This window comes from Rhinolophus ferrumequinum, chromosome 3, assembly GCF_004115265.2.
Source record: "Rhinolophus ferrumequinum isolate MPI-CBG mRhiFer1 chromosome 3, mRhiFer1_v1.p, whole genome shotgun sequence".
Taxonomy (NCBI): domain Eukaryota; kingdom Metazoa; phylum Chordata; class Mammalia; order Chiroptera; family Rhinolophidae; genus Rhinolophus; species Rhinolophus ferrumequinum.
This window is the reverse complement of record NC_046286.1, coordinates 15,634,668-15,655,824: the sequence shown is the minus strand read 5'-3', so window position 1 is coordinate 15,655,824 and position 21,157 is coordinate 15,634,668. Positions and strand designations below refer to the sequence as shown.

Sequence of the window (21,157 nt, the reverse complement as noted above, 5' to 3'; positions counted from 1 at the left end):
GGAAGCTTTGTAGTTTGAAGGGATGGACAGTAGCCTCTAACTGCCTTTCTCTATGAAGCCAGGCACCTGTTATGTGTCCTCACTGTCACTTTACTCCATTTTACAGGAATGGCACACTAATAGAAACAGTCAAATATATATATATATATATATATATATATATATATATAGGCTTATCATTTCATTAAAAAAAACTTAGCAGTTGATTAGAAAGGAAAAGTGTACTATAAAAATAGATACTGACTGAATTAAGTGGGATAGTTGATTCCTAGTACAAGCTTTATTCATTCCTTCACTGACTTCAAGAAATATTTACGGAGTACCTACTATGTCCCAGGCACTGAGTGTAGACCAGTGATTAAGATAGATGTTTTCTGTTCTCATGGAGTTCAAATCCTAGAATCAAAGGATGAGCAAGGTAAGTTCAGGAAGTCCTACATGTTTTGAAGAAAAGGACACAGAGTGCTGTGGTAGAGCATTGTGGTGTGTGTGTGTGTGTGTGTGTGTGTGTGTGTGTGTGTGTGTGTGTGTGATGGACAGGTGGGAGCTTGTCCCAGCTTCTCAGATTGGGTTTTGAGGAGAGGCTTTTCTGAGAGATGGCCTTGAGATGAGCCCCCAGGAGATGGGCAGGCAGTTCCGGTGGAGGGAACAATAAGCACACAGTCCTGGGAACAAGCTCGATGTGTTCCAGGCAGAGCTGGAAGTCAGTGTGACTAGAGTAAGGAGAGGGAAGAGGAGAACCTAGGAGTGAGGCGGAGGGTCCGGGTTGTGCAGAGCCGCATAGGCTGAGGTAAGTAGTTTGGGCTTTACATGCAGTGAGAAGTCAAAAGCGGAGGTGTGACCTGATAGATTTACATTTTTTTCAGAGGTCAGTCTGCATGCTCTGTGAAGAGTAGATTTTAGGGGGGAAAGGGGAGAGATAAAGAGACCAGCTCCAAGGTTCTTGGTAAGGATCTGGTGATTTAATGGTCTAACAGTAGGTGGGCAGAAGCTATTTTTGGAGGTAGAGTGGGAAGTTAATGTTTCTTTCTCAAATTTCCCATCTACTTAATGGGGATAGCGTTGCTACCTCTGGCCCACTTATCTTGTAAAAACAAATAAGCTAGTGAATATGCTCTTAAGGGTACTGTAAGATTTTATTGCTATCATTACTTGCTAATATTGTGCTACTTTGTGTTCCCGGTGCATTTTCAAAAATGTATAATAAATTTAAGCATCTTTATTTATCGTACTCTTTTCAATAAATATAATTTATTATACATAAAAAGTTTTGCTCTGTTCAGAGCATTAGAAAACCTTAACTGAGAGTTACCAATAAAATACACCATCATAGAATGCAGTGAAATTATTGCTAAACTGATAGCCAGCTTCCTTTTGAAAGTTGAATGTGATCGAATAAAATTCAAAACAGAATATTCAAAGCTGGGAATTGCAAAAAATACAAAGAAAGACTTAGCCTTACCTTTGTCCTGGATACGGCTGTGCACAGATATCTGTGAGTGCAAAGCTCTGTTGATAATTGAAAATCAATACAGGGCAGTGGAAGGAATTTCTGGAGAGGGCTGTGAACCAGACTTGAATAGGATTATTTCCCTTTGTGAAGTATTCTCTCTCATAGGAAACTCTGGAACTTTCCCTAGTTGATCACTGACTAGACTTTAGATGTCCAGGGAAGAATTTCTGTGTTGTTTACCGACTGGGGGAGAGATGACCTCAGCAACAGGACTAGTAACTGCCAGTGAGGCAACCCGATTTCTCTTTCCTGCCTCATTTTGACGTGCAACTCACTAGATTTGGATGTTTCTGTTTAGAGATAAATGGAGGCCTTTCCTCATTTGCATGGTGTGCAGTGGAAGATTCAGCAATTAGTGCCTTAACGGTCTTCACTTGCCAGACCCCATTCATTATTTATTGGTCAGTGTGTCTGAATTTCAGCTTGAATTTCCGCTTGAAGTGGCCAGTCTGATGTTTCAAATTGTAGTAAAAAATGTGACCGTCATTCTGGGATCTGTACAGTTTCTTTTCTGCCATACTTAACCACCATAGACCCTTAGGGTTGAAGATGGTTGGGGCGTCTTTACGGGAAAGGATAAAGTTCCACCTGGAGGCCATGAATCTACTCTGAGTTACGTATATGTTTTGAATTGTTGAATTAGCTGTTATCCTTTATAAATCAGATTTTTACATAAAAATATGGGTTTCCCCCTTTTCTTGAAAAATAAAGCAGAATATCTAGTAACGTGGAGCTCTCATTCCTACATGGAAGCAATCAACTGGAGTGGTGTGACTCCGTTTCAGATGGCTCCGTCTGTCAAGTCCCCACCACTGCTTTTTCTTTGACACAGGTCCTGTTTACCTCATATAAGTTGCCTGGCTGGCCCTTATAGACTTGTGATCTTGAACTTCAGGTTTGCGGTTATCTAGCCTGTCCATTCCACTTTTACCATCATTCAGTGAAGGAATCCCTTCTCCAGGATCTTTGCTGGTAGCCCCCAGACCTGTGTTTAAACTGCCCCTCTAATAAAGAACATATGGTAATTGTTGTAAAGCTCCTGCTGACAAACTGTGTAATCTGGGTCCAAGTAGAACACATCCCTTTTCTATAACATTGTAGCTGTCATGTGCTATCTGGGTTTCCCCCCAGTGTAAACATCCATCATTCTTTCAACAGCTCCTCATGTGACTTGTTCCCTCACCAGTCTGGTTATTGCTAGGTTTTTGTTCCTTTGACTACCCTTTTATTTATTAAAGTCCCTGAAACTCCACGAGTTCCATAAAATGTGGTTCAACTGGTGGAACGTCCCAATATGCTTCCAGTATGCCATCAAATGGTCCAACGATCTTAGATGACTTTTAACATTTATGACCTTAACGTTAGGGCACCAAACATCTGGACATTTGCAAACTGGGTGCAGATGAGTTCCTATTTTCAAAATGTGAGTAGAATCAACTTTATTTTCCTTGCAGCTGTTAAGGACTTGTACTTACGAATAAGTGGCTGTTTTGGTAAACTACTCCCACAATAGGGAACTGCTTCTTATTTTGCCTCTTGACTTGCTTTTCTTAGGTTGTGAAATTATTACACAAGAGTTTTATCTATTGTGTCCAAGATAAGAGGCATTAGACACGTTTGCAGAAGTCACTTGGATGTTACACATTTGAGATGATGTTCAGACTAAGTTTTGATTCCATCAGCTAATACGGTCGTGAGAATATAATATTAATCTTTTATCTTTCCTAGTTTTAATATTAACAAGTATGAAGTAGGAAATTCTTGCCAACGCTTTTAAAAGGAATTATGTACCTTGTATAAAGATGGCACTTCAGAGACCAAGCACGTTCATGCATCCATGCCTTTTGCAGCATCCGTTGCAGGGGACCAGGTAGCCATGTTTGAATCTTCATGACAGAGAATTCGCTCTACAATGTGACATATACATCATAAATTGCCTGATTATTAAAAAGTTCTTCCTTGTATTTACCAGATATCTGCCTCCCTATAGCATGTTTCAGAGTGAAGTAAGTATTTCCTCCTTATTTAACAAGGATATTGTTTCACCTGCATCCTTTAGACCAGGGCTTTTCAATCTCAGCATTAACATTTTGGGCTGGATAATTCTATACAATGGGGGCTGTCCTGTGCATTGTAGGATGTTTAGCAGAAGCCCTGGCCTCTACCTACCAGATACCATTAGCAGTCCACTCCCAGTGTGACCACCAAAAATGTCTCCAGACATTGCCAAATATTGTCTGCAAAGCAAAACTGCTCTGATTGAGAGTCGCTACTATAGGATAATGTTCTCACTGGCTTTAGGACATTTCAGAATGAAGTAAATATTATTTCCTTACCAAACAAGGGTATAGTTGCTTAAAAAATGTTGCTTATAGAAAACTATGAGGTCATTTACATCTAACTAGGAGCAGCAGTATTCACGAGTTCTTGAGCAGGGGAGGGAATGGAGGTAAAGTTACAGAGATTTGGACTTTCAGAGTTACACCTTTCTGTAATTTCTGAATCTTTAAACAATGACTATGTAACACTTATGTAAAATAACAACAAAATATACTACAATAAAAAAGTAATAATAATTGCTTAGAAATCAGGGCTGGAAGATTGACCATTTCTTGCCTTCATCCTATTGTAAAATATCCAAAGCGGAAGATTTTATCTTCTTAATCATTCAGTTGGGTCAATTTTGAGATTTTTCAAATCACTCTTTGACTTTAGTTGGAAGTAAATTGGTCTATTGTTTGCTGTCTGGTCTCATTCTGTAACTTTATATACTCTGTGTTAGTTTTCTATTGCTGCTATAACAATTTATCACAAATTTATCGGCTTAAAGCAACACAAATTTATTATCGTACAGTTCCATAGGTCAGAGGGTTTACACGGAAGTCTCAGTGGTTTAAATTTAAGGTGTTTTTAGGGCTGCCTTTCTTTCTGGAGGCTTAGAGAAGAATTTGTCTCCTTATCTTATCCAAATTCTAAAGGCCGCCCATATTCTTTGGCTTATGGCCCCCTTCCTCCATCTTCAAAGCCAGCAATGGTGGGTTGAGTTCTTCTCACATCCCGTCACTCTGACTTGCTCTTCTGCCTCCCTCTTCCACTTTTAAGGACGTTTGTGATTATATTGGGCCCACCGAGCTATTCCAAGATAATCTCCCTATTTTAAAGTCAACTAATCAGCAAACTTAATTGCATCTGGAATCCTAAATCCCCTTTGCCATGTAACATAACATTTTCACAGGTACTGGGGATTAAGATGTGGACATTTACCAGGAGTGTGTGGCGGGGTGTAATGTCGTTATTCTGCCTGCCATATACTCCCATTACGAAAGTTAATCAGAAAGAATTTGACAAAGAGAGCACTGATACTTGTGAAAGAGCATTTTCTTTCTCCTTACCAATAACAGAAGAGCTAAGGTACATGCCCTAATCTGTTGCCAGGACTGGGCTTTACTCTGACTTGCTCACTAGCTCTTGACAGAAATCCTGGACTTGACAATGGACATTTTACCTATTGTTTTCGTTTGTCTTTTATTTCAAAAGGGAAACAATTCCTGATAAGAATTTAACAGTAACAGACAAATAGGGGAAAAATAGGATTAACTGAGGTCATGGTAGTATAATGGAGATCTCAGTTGAGATTTGAAGAGCAAGTAGTAGGGAACGGTGGTTTCACTGGTACATACAAAGTCCACAGAAGAAAGGCAAAAGACGATATCAACTTTCAACTTCTCCGAGTTCTCATTTCAAGGTCTTTTTTTTCCCCATCTCCATTAAGTCTCTATATATTCCCTGCCCCCCCCCATTTTTAGTTCTGTGTTTTATTTGCACTCAACTCTTTTTTTTTTTTTTTAAATTTTATTGGGGAACATTGGGGAATGGTGTGTTTCTCCAGGGCCCATCAACTCTAAGTCGTTATCCTTCAATCTAGTTGTGGAGAGTGCAGCTCAGCTCCAAGTCCAGTTGCTGTTTTCAATCTAGTTGCAGGGGCACAGCCCATTATCCCACGTGGGAATCAAACCGGCAACTTTGTTGTTGAGAGCGCCCCTCTAGAAGCTCATTATCTTCAATCTAGTTGTGGAAAAAGCAGCTCACTAGCCCATGTGGGAATCGAACCAGCAATCCTGGTTGTTCAGAGCTCACGCTCTAACCATTTGGCCACCCTCAAGGTCTTCTTGATGTGCCGAATGATATTTTATCTAGTAGTCAAGGAGCCAAAGTTGAAGAAAATGATTCTCAGGCTTTAGTATTTAAAAAGTTGTTGACTTTTTTAAAGTAAATATTCTCATTGATTTAAAATTTTGATTAAGAGAAAAGTAGAGGGAAAGATAAAAAATCTCCTTTAGTTTCTAATTATACAAAACTCTCCAAGGAAGATAAGCTTTGTAGATATTTATTCTTTCTATTTATTTTGTTTCTTCTTGTTCCTGTTGTTATCTCCTTTTCCTCTTCCTCCTTTCTCTTTTCTTTTATGTATCTGGGATCACAGATAACTCTCAAATCTCTATATAACATTTTACTTAATATTAAACATAAACACTTTACATGGTCATACGAACTCTTCATAAATATCTTTAAACTATTTCTTATGAGTAAAGCAATAAATTTTATTGTAAAATATAGGAAACATAATGGGAAAAAACACCCATAATTCCATCCTTTATTATGTTGTCTTAGAATGAGTTTTTTTTAAACTTTTATTTATTTTAAGTGTGTTTTTCCAGGAGCACATCAGCTCCAAGTCAAGTAGTTGTTTCAAGCCAGTTGTGGAGGGTGCAGCTCACTGGCCCATGTGGGGATCGAACCGGCAGCGCTGTTGTTAAGAGCACCGCGCTCTAATCAACTGAGCAACCGGCCGCCTCTTAGTATGAATTTTTATATGGCAATTTTATATTCATTTTTCCGATTAAAATTATGCTGTAAACAGTTTCCTAAGTCATAAAAAGTTACTTTGTAAATATCATGTTAACAACTGGGTAAAAATCCCATCAATTATATTCTCATATTGTTTAACATCTGTAGGCTTTCCATATGTGTGTGTGTGTTGACTCTTATGGGGAGAGCTGGAATAAATATCATAGTGCATTACATTTTTAAGGTTTTACTTCCCCGTGTGTAAGATGTTTTTGTGTGCTGATCTCAGAAATGTGTAAAAGTCAAAAGATGTGAACAACTGAAGTCTTGCCAAATTACCTTCGAAAAAAATCAGTGTACCTATTTATACTCGCACTAGAACTGCTGAGTTTACTTTAGTACATTTTGCACTGTTAAAGAATAGATAAGTCCTGTGTTCCTGGATTTTGGGTTACCAGTGATTGCTCTGTCTGGCCAGTTAGAAATTTTTGTATTAGGCCATGGTGGAATGGATTTTCGTACATTATGATAATGAAGACTGCTGTATCAAGGATTTTATTGTTGTCACTTTGAATTCGCCAGTTCTAAATGTCCAAAGTAAATATTAGACTTTTCAGGGTCCTAGTTCTCAAATATAAAAACATTTCTAGCTAACTCATATCCCATGGTTGACAAAAAAGCACTTTTCAGTGGAAAGAGAACGTTGAGAGTTAAAAGACTTCTTATGAATTAGTCTTCTGTGTTCAGAGCCAGAATCCTCTGTGGTCATTCTCTCAGAGATCTCAGTGACCATCAGACGGTAAGAGACTCCAGTGTCTAAGGAAGACAGCGACTTGTGGCTATGTATAGTAGTTCTTTGTTCAGAAAAGCAAGAAGCACTGTTTTCATTTAAGTAACATGGGAAATGTTTGGTCATATTTCCCCATAGTGTACGAGGTCTGACAATTAAGTTCAAGAACTTGTTGCAATGATGTTGCTAACCTTTTTTGCTATCAGAGGTATTATTCATTATGAATTTGTACCAACTGGACAGACAGCTAACCAAGTTCACTATTTGGAAGTGCTGAAAAGGCTGCGTGCAAAAGTTAGACGATCTGAACTTTTTGCCAATTCATGGCTCTTGCATCGCGACAATGCACCAGCTCACACGGCACTGTCTGCGAGGGAGTTTTTAACCAGTAAACAGATAACTGTATTGGAACTCCTTCCCTACTGATCTGGCCCCCACTGACTTCTTTCTTTACTCGAAGATAAAAGGAATATTGAAAAGAAGACATTTTGATGACTTTCAGGACATCAAGGATAATATGATGACAGCTCTGATGGCCATTCTAAAAGAGTTCCAAAATTGCTTTGAAGGTTGGACTAGGCGCTGGCATTGGTGCATAGCTTCCCAAGGGGAATACTTCGAAGTTGATCATAGTGATATTCAGCAATGAGTTATGGAGCACTTTTTCTAGGATGAGTTTGCGAACTTAATTGTCCGACCTCGTATTTCCATAGAGGATTGGTGGTTGCTTATAATAAAATCACATAAAACAAGAAAACAGCTTACATAAAAAATAAAACTAGACAAATGGATCAGAAACTAGAGGAATGTATTTTTGAGGACCCACCAGGTACATAGAACTGTGAGAAATCTAAAAAGATGAAAGGTTTTGGACATTTGTCAGGAGCAGCTTCAATCTACTAGGGAAAAGAAAATGGATAAGGAGATATTTTAAATGTTAAAAAAAGACACATGGATTAAAGGCAAAGTGATAACGTGGAGTGAGCATGATTTATGATGCTGAGGAGGCACTGGGGAAAGCTTGACTTGGTTAGCCAAGATCCCTTTGACTCAGGAAAGGCGAGGCTGAAGCCTGGGACCAAGAGCTGTTTTATAGAGGGTGACCTTGGGTCCAGGAATTGAATTGAAGGCAAAGAGAAGTGCTTCCGGAGGCAGTGTTGTCCTGATGTTCTCTGTTTTCCTCTGAATGTTTTCAGATGTTCAGTTGTAAGGAGTAGGAGAACAGAGTGAAGGAGAGTGTATCTATTTAAGGAGAGAAGACTACAATTTTAGCTGAAATGCAGATTGTGGGCGCAGCTTGTTCAATGAGCAGGTGGAAGCTCCAGACCCCTCCACTTCACATCCTCTGTATCCCCCAAAACACACACATACACGTCATTGGACTAAAGACACACAGAGACATCATTCGGCAGTGCCGAAGTCATTCTTTCTGAATTCAACAGAATTCCATTGTACATCTGGTAGGTGAAAGGATCTCACGGCTGGGCGCGGTGGGAAATATCACTACCTGAAGAACACAGGTCCACACTCATATGTACTGCGCGCAAGGCTCTCTGTGTTTTGGACCCTGCTCTGGCCTCCAACCTCCTTTCTCCCAACAGCCATCTCCTAATATCATCTACCACCCATCTTACTGATTCCCAGGCTGTATCTCTCAGTTTCCTCGGCATGAAATGCCTTCCTTCTTCTTCCCATCAAACCAAGAGAGTCAGCGAAAGCTTCTCCTCTTTTGAGAGTCAGCTGCAGCGTGACCTCATCGAGGAAGGCTTTCCATACCTCCTGGCACCCCCCCCGACCCCCAGAACTCACCATTCTTTGTGCTCGCACTGAATTCACTTCTATCAAAACATCTCAAACTCCAAATTGCATGTTAAAAAACCAATGGCTCTCTGTGTGCCTCCTCAGTACACACTCAAAGCAGGATGAAGACCTTTAGAAGCTACAAGTCCTGCGAATACTATTGCATCCTCATTCTTTACGTGTAATTCATGAGAAAGACAACATTGGGCCAAAACAACCCATAAAACACATATGTATATACTGATTTAGAATAATTCATTTCCAGATTTTTCTGATTGAAATAGTCTAAGTAAACTCATCAAAACGGACCTTTTCCCCTAGCTTTGGAGCCCTTGCTGCACTGTTTCCCTTCCTGGGGTTCAGTGTGCTTATCATGGAAGCTAGCAATACATTTAGCACGCAATACTTGGCACATGGGTGGTGCTTAGTAAATGTCTGAATGGATGGATGGGTCGGTGGATGGTCTAGTGTAAACACTGTTGTGGTACAATATATTGTGCAAAACAGTAGGCACCATAAGAGAGGAACGAGCAGTGCTGTGGGCGCTGTGGGAAGGGGCTCATGCTTCTGGCTGGGAAACTAGCAAAGGCATGATGGCAGAAGATCCCCGACTAGATTAACTGCAGAATCAGATGGAAGGTAAGCACGGTGATGCATGCATGTCACAAGTTGAATACATTAATGAAGAAGTCACATATCTCTGTATATTTCTTATACATTATGTATATGTTTTGTTAGGTAAAACTACCTGCTTAGCGAGAGGACTCATAGTTTCAGTTATTTTTCTCTTAAAGTAGATGGTTTTCCACCTTGTTCCTTTCTGAATGTGTGGTTGTGTCCCATCTCCCAGGTAATCTAGACCCCTTCCTGCACCTGCTTGCCGTTTATGTAGTCCAGAGGTTGTCACCCGAGGCAATTTCACTCCTCCCCTTCCCTCCCCCACCCCCGTCGCCCCACCCAAGGGACACCTGGTGATGTCTGAAGACAGTTTTATTTGTCAGAACTGAGCGGGTGGAAGCACTGCTACTGGTATCTGGTGATTAGAGACCAAGGATGCTGCTAAACATCCTCAGCGCACAGAACTGCTCCACAGCAAAGAATGACCTGGTCCCAAATGTCAGTGGTGCAGAGGGCGAGAGACCTGACGGAGCCCTACCTGTGCCACTAACGCTGCCTCGGGAACTCATCAGGATGGACTCACCAACTTTCAGACTGCTGGGCTCTTTCCTTTCTCAAAATGTAGTGTCTAGTGTCTAATATATTTTGCTCCCAATGGAGCGGAGCTTGTTCCTGGTGTAGAAGGAAAAGGGACATTCACTGACAGTTAATGTGTTTGACTGACAGGCTGTGTGCTGGCATTTCCCTCACCTCGTCAGCCCTATGAGATAGGTGTTGGTAATCCCATTTCACTCATTAGGAGATTTAGGTTTCCGATGTGCAATGATGGCCAGAGTCGATCCTTCTGATTGCAAACTGAGGCCCTGCCCGTTGCCCTTGGCAGCTGCATATTCCCCGTCCAGCGATCAGGACCCATGGTCTCCTCAAAGGAGCCCAGAGGCAATGTGCCTATAGTGTAGGGCTCACTGCTGTTATAAACTTGACGACCCAGTGACCGGAGAACAGGTATTTTTATTCCAGCTTGGCCACTAATTTGCTGTGTGGTTTCAGGCAAGTTGCTTCCCCTCGCTGGGCCTCAGTTTCCTTGTATGTGAAACGAGGGGATTGAATTAGTTAATATCTCAGAGTTTGACCAGAACTAGAGTAAGTTATGTGCATTTTTATCTGAACCACAAAATCTGGCACTCTTTAAAGCATACTATTTCTCTTTTATTTATCCTACACATCACCACCCAGCATATGCACACACACCACACACACCACACCACCCCACACACATCGGGACTCCCGTAAAAGCCCAGTACAATGCCTGGCTCACGGGTACTAATTTGGAATTGTAACAACCACAAACGAATGATTTATTCAGGAAAAGACCTGTCCCAAACTTTCAAACTGAAACTAAGCATACCTTTCTCCTAAAATTATTGCTCCAAAGCAAAGCCTCAAATCCAGTATTGTGTGTGAATTGGATGTAAAATATGTGAAAGTCTAGTTTCTTTCTGACAGGTAAGCCTTTTGTTTAGATTTAGTTGCCCGAGGGAAGAGCTAGGGTTTTGTTTCTTTTCATTTTTACTTACTCAAGTAATGCATGTTCATTATTGACAAACTTAAAAAGTATATGTTTAAAAAAAAGAAAATTAAAGTCACCTATAATCCTACCACTTTAATAATAACCACTGAGAACATTCTGGCTTTATATTCATCTAGACATTTTTTTTTTCCTATTTGTGTATAAATGTATATGCTAAAATAAAAATGAGAGCATACTATACCGACAGCTTTTTCTCACTTACCTCTGAGGGCTGGGTTTGTTGATCAAACCTCTGAAACCTGTCAGTCACATGAGTCAGCCAATCTTTCCAAGCCTCAGTGTTTTTAACTGTATAATGAAGGTAATAATACCTGCCTATCTCTATTCCTTGTCGTGAGGCCTAGCAAATATATAATGTTCCTAGCCAGACAGTGTTGACACATAGTAAGTGCTCAACAAAAAGTTATTTATGCCTCATATCACCTTTTTGTTTATTTCTATTTTCTTAATTTTTTAATTTTTCAATTACAGTCGACATGCAATATTATTTTAGTTTCAGGTGTACAACACAGTGATGAAACATTTTTATAATTTATGAAGTGATCACCCCAATAAGTCTTGTACCCATCTGACACCATCATATCACCTTTTTAAATATCTGTTCCTTTGCAACTTCTGGAGCTTCCCAGGTATAATCTGAAACCGGAGCTCCTATATACACGGAGGGCAGGAAGAGATCTAAGAGAGAGGCAGATCATTCTAGATTGGTAGGTGGCATCTTAATGAGAAAGGGAACTTACAGATGAGGCTGGTCTTGGGTGACTGCGCGATGAATAGATTTCAGCACCTGCCCACCACAATCTTAAAAGTTTACATCGAGGCCTTAACTGGGACCAGTCACGCATACGTCTGGCTGGTCTCAACAACACACTGCTGTCTCAAGGCTATGTCCTTGGGCAGTCTCTAACGTGGGGAAAGGAGGCAGAATGCACATTCCAAGGACTGCGGAGGGAGGGACGAGCCCAAGTCCCACTTGAGGGTCAGTAGGTGGTCATGTCCTTTCCATGATCTCCTCCAACAACTTAACTAAACCAGGAATCAAGTTCTGTATTCAGGTCTGAGTTTGCAGTCAAAGGACTTGTTCGCTTATCTTTAAGAGTTTCTGCTACTATTAAAGCAAAACAAAACTAAAATCAACAAGTTAAGGCACTGGAAAACCAATCCCTGGGTCTCTTCCCAGATGCCTATGATATGTTGATGAGGAGCATTTGTAGATTTTTCCAGATGCATGTTTCATCAAGTTCTCTTTCCCGTCCCAAAAGTTCTCATTCAGATTTTTAGATAACGTAAAACTGATACCAAATACGCTTAAAATATACTCCTAGGACTGATACCAAAATCTTTCCTTTTGCTTCTTTAGCCTTTTGCCCACAGCATCAGCAATCTCGTTTTAAAAGCCCTTCTTGTCCAGAACTGCCCCTTTCACTATATTAAACCTCCCGAGAGAAGACTGGCTTATGTTTTTCCCACACTTAGAAAAACATTTCTTTCAGAAAAGAACAATTGTCCCATTTTTGTTTGCAGTTATGAGAGGTAGCATCCCAAGAACAGAACTCGGATGTCCTCGCCCCGCCCCAACTGCAGTATTGTCTATTATCTGTCTCCTCCCTCAAACACAGAAGTTATGTCACCAACTATTCTCTGAATCACTGTACAAGATCTTAATTTATGATAGAGCACAACCTCACTCAGTCTTATCTGCAGCTTGGCGGCCAGTGCTGGGGTACCATAGTGGATTTCTGCTTCTGGAGTCTGATTTGGAGGACATTAAAAGTCTTTTCTCCAGCATATTTCTCCCCAATAGCATGGGATTCTTTCACCTAGAGTAAATTTTGGGGGCTTTTGATAAGATGTCTCCACGAGTCCTTGGCTAAAAGAAAGGGCTGTTACTTGGAAGCTAATGAGGAAAGTCTCATGAGTACCCCAGTACCTCTTGGCAGCTTGTTAGAGTAGGGAGCTGCCCCTTGAGAAGCCTAGTGTAAGGGGCTGAGAATGTGGGACATTTGATAAATTTTGGGAGGCAGGCCATGGTGGTAACCACAAGGGGTGCCCCAGGTATTACCAGGGTACAGACAGCCTGAAGAGGAGAAGAAGGGCAATGCACAGGAAGTTCCCCAAGAAATGTAGGAGAAATGCGAATTATAGTGCCTAGGAAAGTTAGAACCCTTAATGAAACCCATAAGCTCTAGTCAGCAGAACCACCTGTGGACAAAGGGGGTGATGACCGACAAGTCACTGCTGATTGACTTCAATCAGCAAACAAGAAGTCTTCCTGTTCCTATTTCAAAGTCTTGATTGACACCTTAGTTTTTATTTAGTTAACGTGTATTGAGCAGCTACATATTTATATATGTATGTGCCAGGAATGCAAAATGAGCATGCTCGTGTTTGCATTAAGCTATACTCAAAAACACTGTTTCATATGTATTTATCATTTAACCCTGGGTAGTATTATCATCCTCAGCCCCATTTTACAGGTTAGGAAGTTAAGGCACTGAAACTTTCCATAGTTTGCAGGAGGTCACACTGCTGGTGGCAAGGCTGCGGATTCCAAGCAGCTGGGCTCTGTCTAGGGCACTAAAGCCCAAGCAATTCACCTCTACCCACTTCAGTGGCTTGTAGGCATATTGAGAAATCACAGCCTGGTGTGAAATCATCCGGGAATGGTTTCTGACCTACCTGAAGGTAGCCCATACTAACAGGAAGACAAACTCCTTCATCCTCCTTCCAGAATCATTTACTAGTGCTTATGATATGTTGAGCCCTGTGTTACGGAGTAATAAGAAGACAAATGAGGCCACTCCCTGCCCTGGAGGAGCTCACCGGCTACGAGGTGAAGCAATTCTGTAAACAATCTCACTAGAGGATGACAAGTGTGGGAGTGGAGGAGTTTGCAGGAAGCTGCCAGAGCAAGGACGAGGCAGCCTTCTGTGTTGTTGGGGGTCCATGGCCTGACTGTACCCCGACAGGTGAGGTGAGCCTCTGCTTCCTGAGGTGGGAAGTGCCTTCTCCTTTGGTGCTCTTGAGGAGCCAGGCCCAGAAGAGACCTCCTTTCCTGACTTCAGGGAAACTTTGCCATCAGCTGAGGACAGTCCCGGCATATCTTTCCATCCCACAAAGTACACCAGAGGCGACAGGGTAAGGCAGGGCATTTTGTGGCATTGGGAAAGGGAGAGAGGCGAAGGATCCCGTGTGGGTCCTTTTATCGCTTAGTACACTGGGGTCAAAGGCGGAAGACCTGCCGTCTAGTCCTGCCCATGCCAGGGGCTCACTGGATGACCTCAGGCAAGTTGCATAGCCTGTCCATGTTTCATTGGTCTTCATCCCCCAAACTGAAAGATGGAGGTGCTAAAATTTACTTCTTTTCTTTTATGCCCACCAGACCTTTATTTCCACTAAATCTTGTAAATGATCTGTTAGAGCTTTCACTGTGATGATTTGGAGGTGTCTCTCCCTGCTGGGGATTTTGAAGACAAAAATCACACCTATTTTAAAAATCGTATTATCCTAAACATAGGGACTGATACATAGGCACTCTTAATATTGAGTAAATGAAAGCATGAACAAATGAATGAGTGACTGAGTCAGCCAGTCATCAAACCATTGAGAGGATTATTACTCTGAGGATGACATCAGATAGCACAGATGATAGCATGATGAAAAACTGTAGCAGTTTCCAAACACTATATGCTGGGGTTGGCTGTGTCAGAATCCCTAGGTAGCCAGCATGCAGATGTCCAGGCCTGCCTTCTGAAGATTCATGAGTCAGGAAGTCTGGGGTGGGGCTCAAGACTCCGTATCTTCAAAGGTCCCCCAAGAGCTTTTGCAGCTTGTACGAGGTCAGGTTGGAAACTCGAGCATGCATTTCCCCTGGCCTTGATTCTGCCTTGCTGTGCTCTGAGAACCGAAGGTGATGGCCCTAGCACTGGTCTGGTAGGAAACATGGGGAGGGCAGAGCACTCCAGTCCTGCTTGGAGGACTGGAGGAGGCCCTGCCAGCAATTGGCTGTCTCTAATTCTTCCTGAGGTTATGGAGAGGGAAGATCGGATGAATACCAAGTAGTTGTGGGCAAGCTAACCTTCTTTGCGTCAGTGCCATGTTCCATGTTCCTAAAATATTGCTGTTGATCTTATGTATTTCACTTTGTCTTCCTTTTTTTTCCTTCATATTCATCCCCGGTGATTTTCCAAATGGGCTGAATGACATTCCCCTTATGTAGTCATAGGCTGTAAGCGTAAGGGGTGGGATTTTCTAAAGCCCTCTGCTCTTGACCTTGTAAATACTCTCTGTGGATGATGTTATCTGATGAAAAGTAAGCAGTGACAGTGTAACAGAGGGGCAGTGGTGGAAGCTGGCAAGCATACAGCCTGACTTTTAGTGCAGCTTCTTTTACTGCTTATTTGGGACACTCAGTAGCTATTTCCCTCAATTCATACACAATACTCTGCAGTTTCCAAGGATTTTTAGAAAAAAGCCTTTGGAGCGTTTCGCTCCAAATACGCATACAGTCATTCTCCAAGTAGCCCAGGAAGGTTAGAGCTCCAGGGACGATTTTCCTAGCTACCTATCTGGATTTTTATTACCTGTGTGATATGAGTTGATCTTCTACAGCCTTATCTCCTCTGAATTCCTGTTGTCCTGAGAATTTGTACCTTATCGTTTAAGAATTTTTTAAATGTCTCTGCTATTGTCCACCTTCTTGTGTTATATACGCTAGTCTTGTTCTCAGATACCCCATTTCAAGCTCTGTAAAGCAGGGATATGTCAAATTTTCCAGTATTTCCACAACTGTTGTCTAGCAGAGGGTATGTAATATTTGCCTAATAAATACCCATAAAGACCTGACCTCTGCCTGTGGGAAGCCTCAGTGTAGTAGGATTATAGAGCTCACCGAAAAAATACAACATCGTCAACCCAACGCCAAAAACAACCACAGCTGTAGCACTGTGATCATTTTATAATTATGATGGAAATATGAGCCAAAACTATTGAGTGTTTACTATGTGCTAAACATGCCTATGGATTTTATTATGATTATGATATCTAATTGTTATAATTATTATATTTTGATGCTCTTCTTTGTAACCACACTAGATTGTTACAAAGTTAGAGAACTAGTTACCAAAAGCCTAATGTAACGGCCTAAAAGTGTTTCTGTGCTCTAAACACCAGCTTTCCAAGGAGTGGGCCAGCCTAGTGACTGCCAGAAAAATGCACGTTCCATTCTTTCCAAATGTCTTCTTTCCTTATAATATATAAAATCGTGTTACTAGTCTCTAACAGCGCTGATTTGTCAGATTGTTTAAGTCCTCTTTATTGCATGTTTTTTTGTTTTCTTTCTTCTTTTAATAATCTGCCTTGAAGAGCGTTAAGCTGAAACCGCTGCTCAGCTTCCAAGATGCGGCCGCCCACATTGCATGTGCTTCTCAGCCTTTGCAGCTGCCTCCCTCTGGTTCATCCTTTTGACTGGCAAGACCCTGTTGCCCACATTGAACCATCAGGTAAGAGGTGTATTTGTTCAAGGGCTTGAGCAACTGACCTGTAGCCAGATTCAAAGTGGCCTCAGAATAGTTGCATGTACGGACGCCTCAGCTAGTTCTATCAGGGAGATGCTCACAGAGGCCCTTTATTCTCCTGGGGAAAGGGGACAGGGCCTCACTTTCTCCTCATTCCAACGGAACCCAAAGAAGCACCACCTGCCTTCTTCAATGTCATGACTGCAGGACAGAACCAGACAAGCTAGAAGCTCAGGTTGCAGTCGTCATGCAGAACTTCCTCGATGCCCCTTCTCTCCCTCACGGCTTGAACCCACTCCCACTCAAACACAGTAACACAACTCCCCTAGACTTCCCCCCAGAAGCAACCTCAAAACCTGCTTCCACGAAGGTGAAGGAGAGGCAGCTGTCTTGCTCAACAGTTGTCGTCCTGGTAGGCGTGATGTGAGAAGGTGGCAATTTAGGGTCTGGGAGGCAGAGGGAAATAATCTTTTCTATCTAGTGACAGGGAGAAGCAGGGACAAGTAGGGGCTAAAGAACTCCAGATGAGAAATGACTGCATCCCTTGCTCTTTCTTACCTATGGTGGGAGAGAAGGAGAGGAGAAGAATGCGTAGACAAGCCCAGGAAGAATGGCCAGAGTGGGACAGCCATCTAGAAACAGATATATCTAGTGTCACCTGTATTGCAGAGAGATTGCTTCTGGAGCTTTGCGAATTCCTGCCAGTCCCAAAGGGCTGTGATTCATGAACTTCTCTACCCATTCTCCTCAGGTGAACAGTGCAGGTGGCTTCTGAATGGTGTCATACGTCTATACCCACAGAACTGTGCACCTGGATAGATATGGTCCCTCTGGATCTAGTTATTCAGGCTTGATGGGTGACTCATTACTGTAATATTTACAAAAGACCTTTCATAACCCAATACCTTATGAATTTCACCCTACTTCGCAGTTGGGGAAATGAATGCATCAGTAGCAGAGGAATTCTATCTTATATCTACATCTGCACAGGAAATTGCACAATATCTTACAGGTCCATCAATTCAACAACACTTAACCAGGAATCTGAGTCATCATTGATATACTGGTTATTAAGCCAAAGAGTTTGTAGTCAAGTTCAAGGAGCTTGCAGACTAATTAAAGTAATTTTCCCATTCCTTTTCCATGGATTTGCATCACGGAATTTCTTACATGAAGAGCAAATTATCACCTAGGAAGCGTTAACATCATGCATTTTTTTAATTGGTAGAGGGTGGGAATTTCAAAACATGTTTTATATCCCTTCATATATGAAAATCATTGGAAAGCTACCATTGGACTGGAGAAACTTGCAGACAGGGACACTGCTTTATTCATTTTTGTAGTTCCAGCATTAAGTCCAATGCCCCACCCATTCTAAATGCTCAAAAATAAATGCATAAATATTTTTTAATTATTAGAAACAGTTTATTGAATAAAAGATTAAAATAAAAGATGATTCCTTACATTCTTCTTACTAAATGAATACATAGAAAATATGGTTATGCATGTAAAAGGTTTATAAATATAGATTACAGATATCCTATTTGCTAATGGAGGACGTAAAGCCATATAAGAGAATGTAATGTTCCTAGCCTGAATACAGTCCATCTCCAAACCCAGGAATAAATACCAGAAATACTTGACAAAAGAATTCCTTTAGAAATATGTAATAGGATTAACAACATACCAAGGGTTCCGATGCTTTTATGAAAATAAAGTTGAAGAAAACTAGCAAGGGACGTAAGTGTTGAACCACAAAATTTTATCATCTAGAGAGTGGTCATTCAACCTAACAAGACTCCCGCCACTTCTTCCTTCACTATGAATCCAGATAGATAGTTAGAGAACAGGAAATCCAGGACCATGACTGCATTAGCTGAGCCTTTTCTTCAGCACCCCTGGCACTGGTTGGCCACAGGGTCCTGTAGACCTAAACCTGGGCCAGCCTGAAGTTTCTTAAGACCTTCTCAGGGGTCAGTTGTGCTGGAATAGGCAGGTCTATAGCTTTACCTTGAACTGAATGCTGAGTGAGGAGGCTTTTCGGTAGAGCAGATGTTTGAGAACCAGGACCTGCCTAGATTATTGGAAAAGGTTCCCAGAGCACAGGTGGAATTGAATTCTCACAAGGGGAAACTCATCCAACTTGGAACCTTCCCATGGCTCTAGAACTGAACTTCCAATTCCAGACGTATTGTCTCCAAGGCAGATGTGGGTTCTCTGGGCTCCTCACCAAACTCTGTGAACCAGTCCTCCCCTTCAATCCCTGCACAGTCACACCATGCCCACCTGTGGGAAGGGGCACAGCAGAACACAGGCTGCTCCTCACAGAAGGAAAGGCAGGCATGGCCTACTCTGCTGTCCTCTGGACTTGACCAGGAAGCATGGCTCTGTAGACAGTCTTAAATGGGAGAAAAATAGCCATTTCTATTTCAAAACAGACCCTAACATGTTAGCCTTAGAGGTAATGTTATGTTTTTCTTTTTCTTTTTCTTTTTTTTTCAATCTCTAAGGAAATGCCTTGGATTTTGAATCTGACTGAAGGGAAAATGGTATGGCTTAGCTTAGGTTAGCTAAAACTCCTTTAAGGGCTCATATACTATTTGGGTAGCCAGAGTTAACTAACTCCAGATAAGGGACAGATTATATCAGTTGTCTCTCTCTTATATGTTGTGTTCTGTGTTTGGTGTTTGACATATGTATCACAGCGTCCTAACAACTGTCCTACAGGCTGGTCAAGTGCTTTCATCCCCACTTTTCACATAAGGATAAGAGAGGGGAGTAAAGTACCTAGACCAGAGTGTCATAGCTTAGAAGAGGTACAGTTGGAAACCAAAATAGGATCACCTGGTTCTAAGACGCAGGGTCTATTCATCTCACCTCCTGCTTTCCTTGGAACTACCTCCTACCATATGCCTGTGAATTGCTGACTCATGTGTCAGGCCAGGTGGCCTCCTACCTTAGCCCAATGCTTCTTAAACTTTAATAGGCATACCTTTTCTGGTTCAGTAGAATTGTGGTGAGGCCTGAGATCCTGCATTTCCAAGTTCCCAGGTGATACCAGTGATACTGGTCCATGGATCAACTTTGAGTAGCAAGACCTTATGTGTTGAAAGGCTCATCACCGGCAGGTGCTTCACACATGTCACCAATGTGGAGGACATAAAGGGGGTTCTTCTTATGACTCAAAATCTTTCTGGGTGATGCCTTATAATATCAATGCAAGTACCATACTTAACATAGTTCTAGGTGTCTTATGGCAGAGGCAGAATGTGATGGAAAGCATGAAAGTGTCTTTCTAGCAGAGTAGTCTACTCGCAGTCCAACGGGGAAAGTAGTGGGCAAGTCGAATCTAGAAAAGTAAAAGTCTGGATATACTGATATTTGGACTCACCATCTTGAAATTAAATATGGACTTGATTGGGGTTTAGAAAGAAGGAGACAGGAGAGATGAAATTGCAGGTGTGTTGAAGGGTTTTGACACGAGAGGGAGAGAAAGTTTCAAGAGTGGGTGGGTAAAAGAATGTATACCATGAATGGGAAATCCAAGATGGCAGAGTAGATAAATGGTTTGCCTGTTTCCTTCTATGAACACACTGAAATTACAACTAAGTTATAGACCAATCAACCTGGAGAACCATCTGAAGTCTAGATGAACAGAACTCCTACAACTAAAAATATAAAGAAAAAGCCACGTCGAGACTGGTAAGAGGAGCAGAGATGCAAAATGGGAGGGGCCCCAAACCTCTGTGTGGAGATTGATAATCAGGAGGGATATCCCAACCATGGTGGTTCCCTCCAGAGGAGCAAATGTCCCCAGCCTCACACAAGGCTCCCCAGCCCAGAGTACTGGTGCCAGGAAGAAAAGCTCCCATAATACCTGCCTGTGAAAAGCAGTGAGGATTCCGACCATCTAGGTGGGATGAAAGGCTGCAGGAAACCCAGACATCCTCTTAAAAGGACAGGTACAGACTCACTCGCTCGCAGGCACTTACCTTGGGCTGCAGCAGAAAGACGGTGACTCGGGGGGCATCACAGGCACACGGGGGCGCACTGGGATGTGTAGCTTCACTGCGAGGGTGGGAAGATAGTCGGAATTTTCCCTATGAAGGGGTCTTCTATGCAGCTGGCTGATGGGCGCCATCTTTCCTGTGTTGAGTCTCCCCCTCTGGCCAAATCAGAATCTGATTGGCCTATTGAGCTTCACTGCTTCACCCTGCTGACTCCCTGGGACCCCGCCCCACCCAATTTGCCCAACTGGAAGCACTTTCTGGCAAGCAGCCATCCATGTCCACAATGCACTCTTCCTTGGAAAACTGTTGGAGTCTACAGGCCCCAGGTGGGCAGCAGCTGCCTTTGGTGCGCTCTGAGACTTTTGCTGAGTAGCTCTAGGCTCAGCACTGGCACCAAACCAGAGTCTACATTAACATGGTGACCACAACTCTTCCCACTCTAGTGACTCCGTGAGACCCTGCCTCACCCAA

General features: G+C 42.1%; 1 protein-coding gene across 4 annotated transcripts in view; it reads left to right on the top strand.

Annotated features, from left to right (window-relative positions):
* The window catches only part of PLA2G7 (phospholipase A2 group VII), a 40,715-nt gene that overhangs the window by 2,554 nt on the left and 17,004 nt on the right, over positions 1-21,157 (top strand). For 2 of the 4 annotated variants that reach the window (XM_033096454.1, XM_033096434.1), the window contains exon 2: positions 16,525-16,661. The exons of 1 other annotated variant lie outside the window; for it this stretch is intronic. In XM_033096454.1, coding sequence (XP_032952345.1) covers positions 16,559-16,661 — 103 coding nt within the window. In that variant the 5' untranslated portion in view covers positions 16,525-16,558. Of the gene's footprint in view, positions 1-638; positions 791-16,524; positions 16,662-21,157 lie in introns of those variants that run through there. One more of the 4 variants, XM_033096443.1, reaches the window with a different exon arrangement.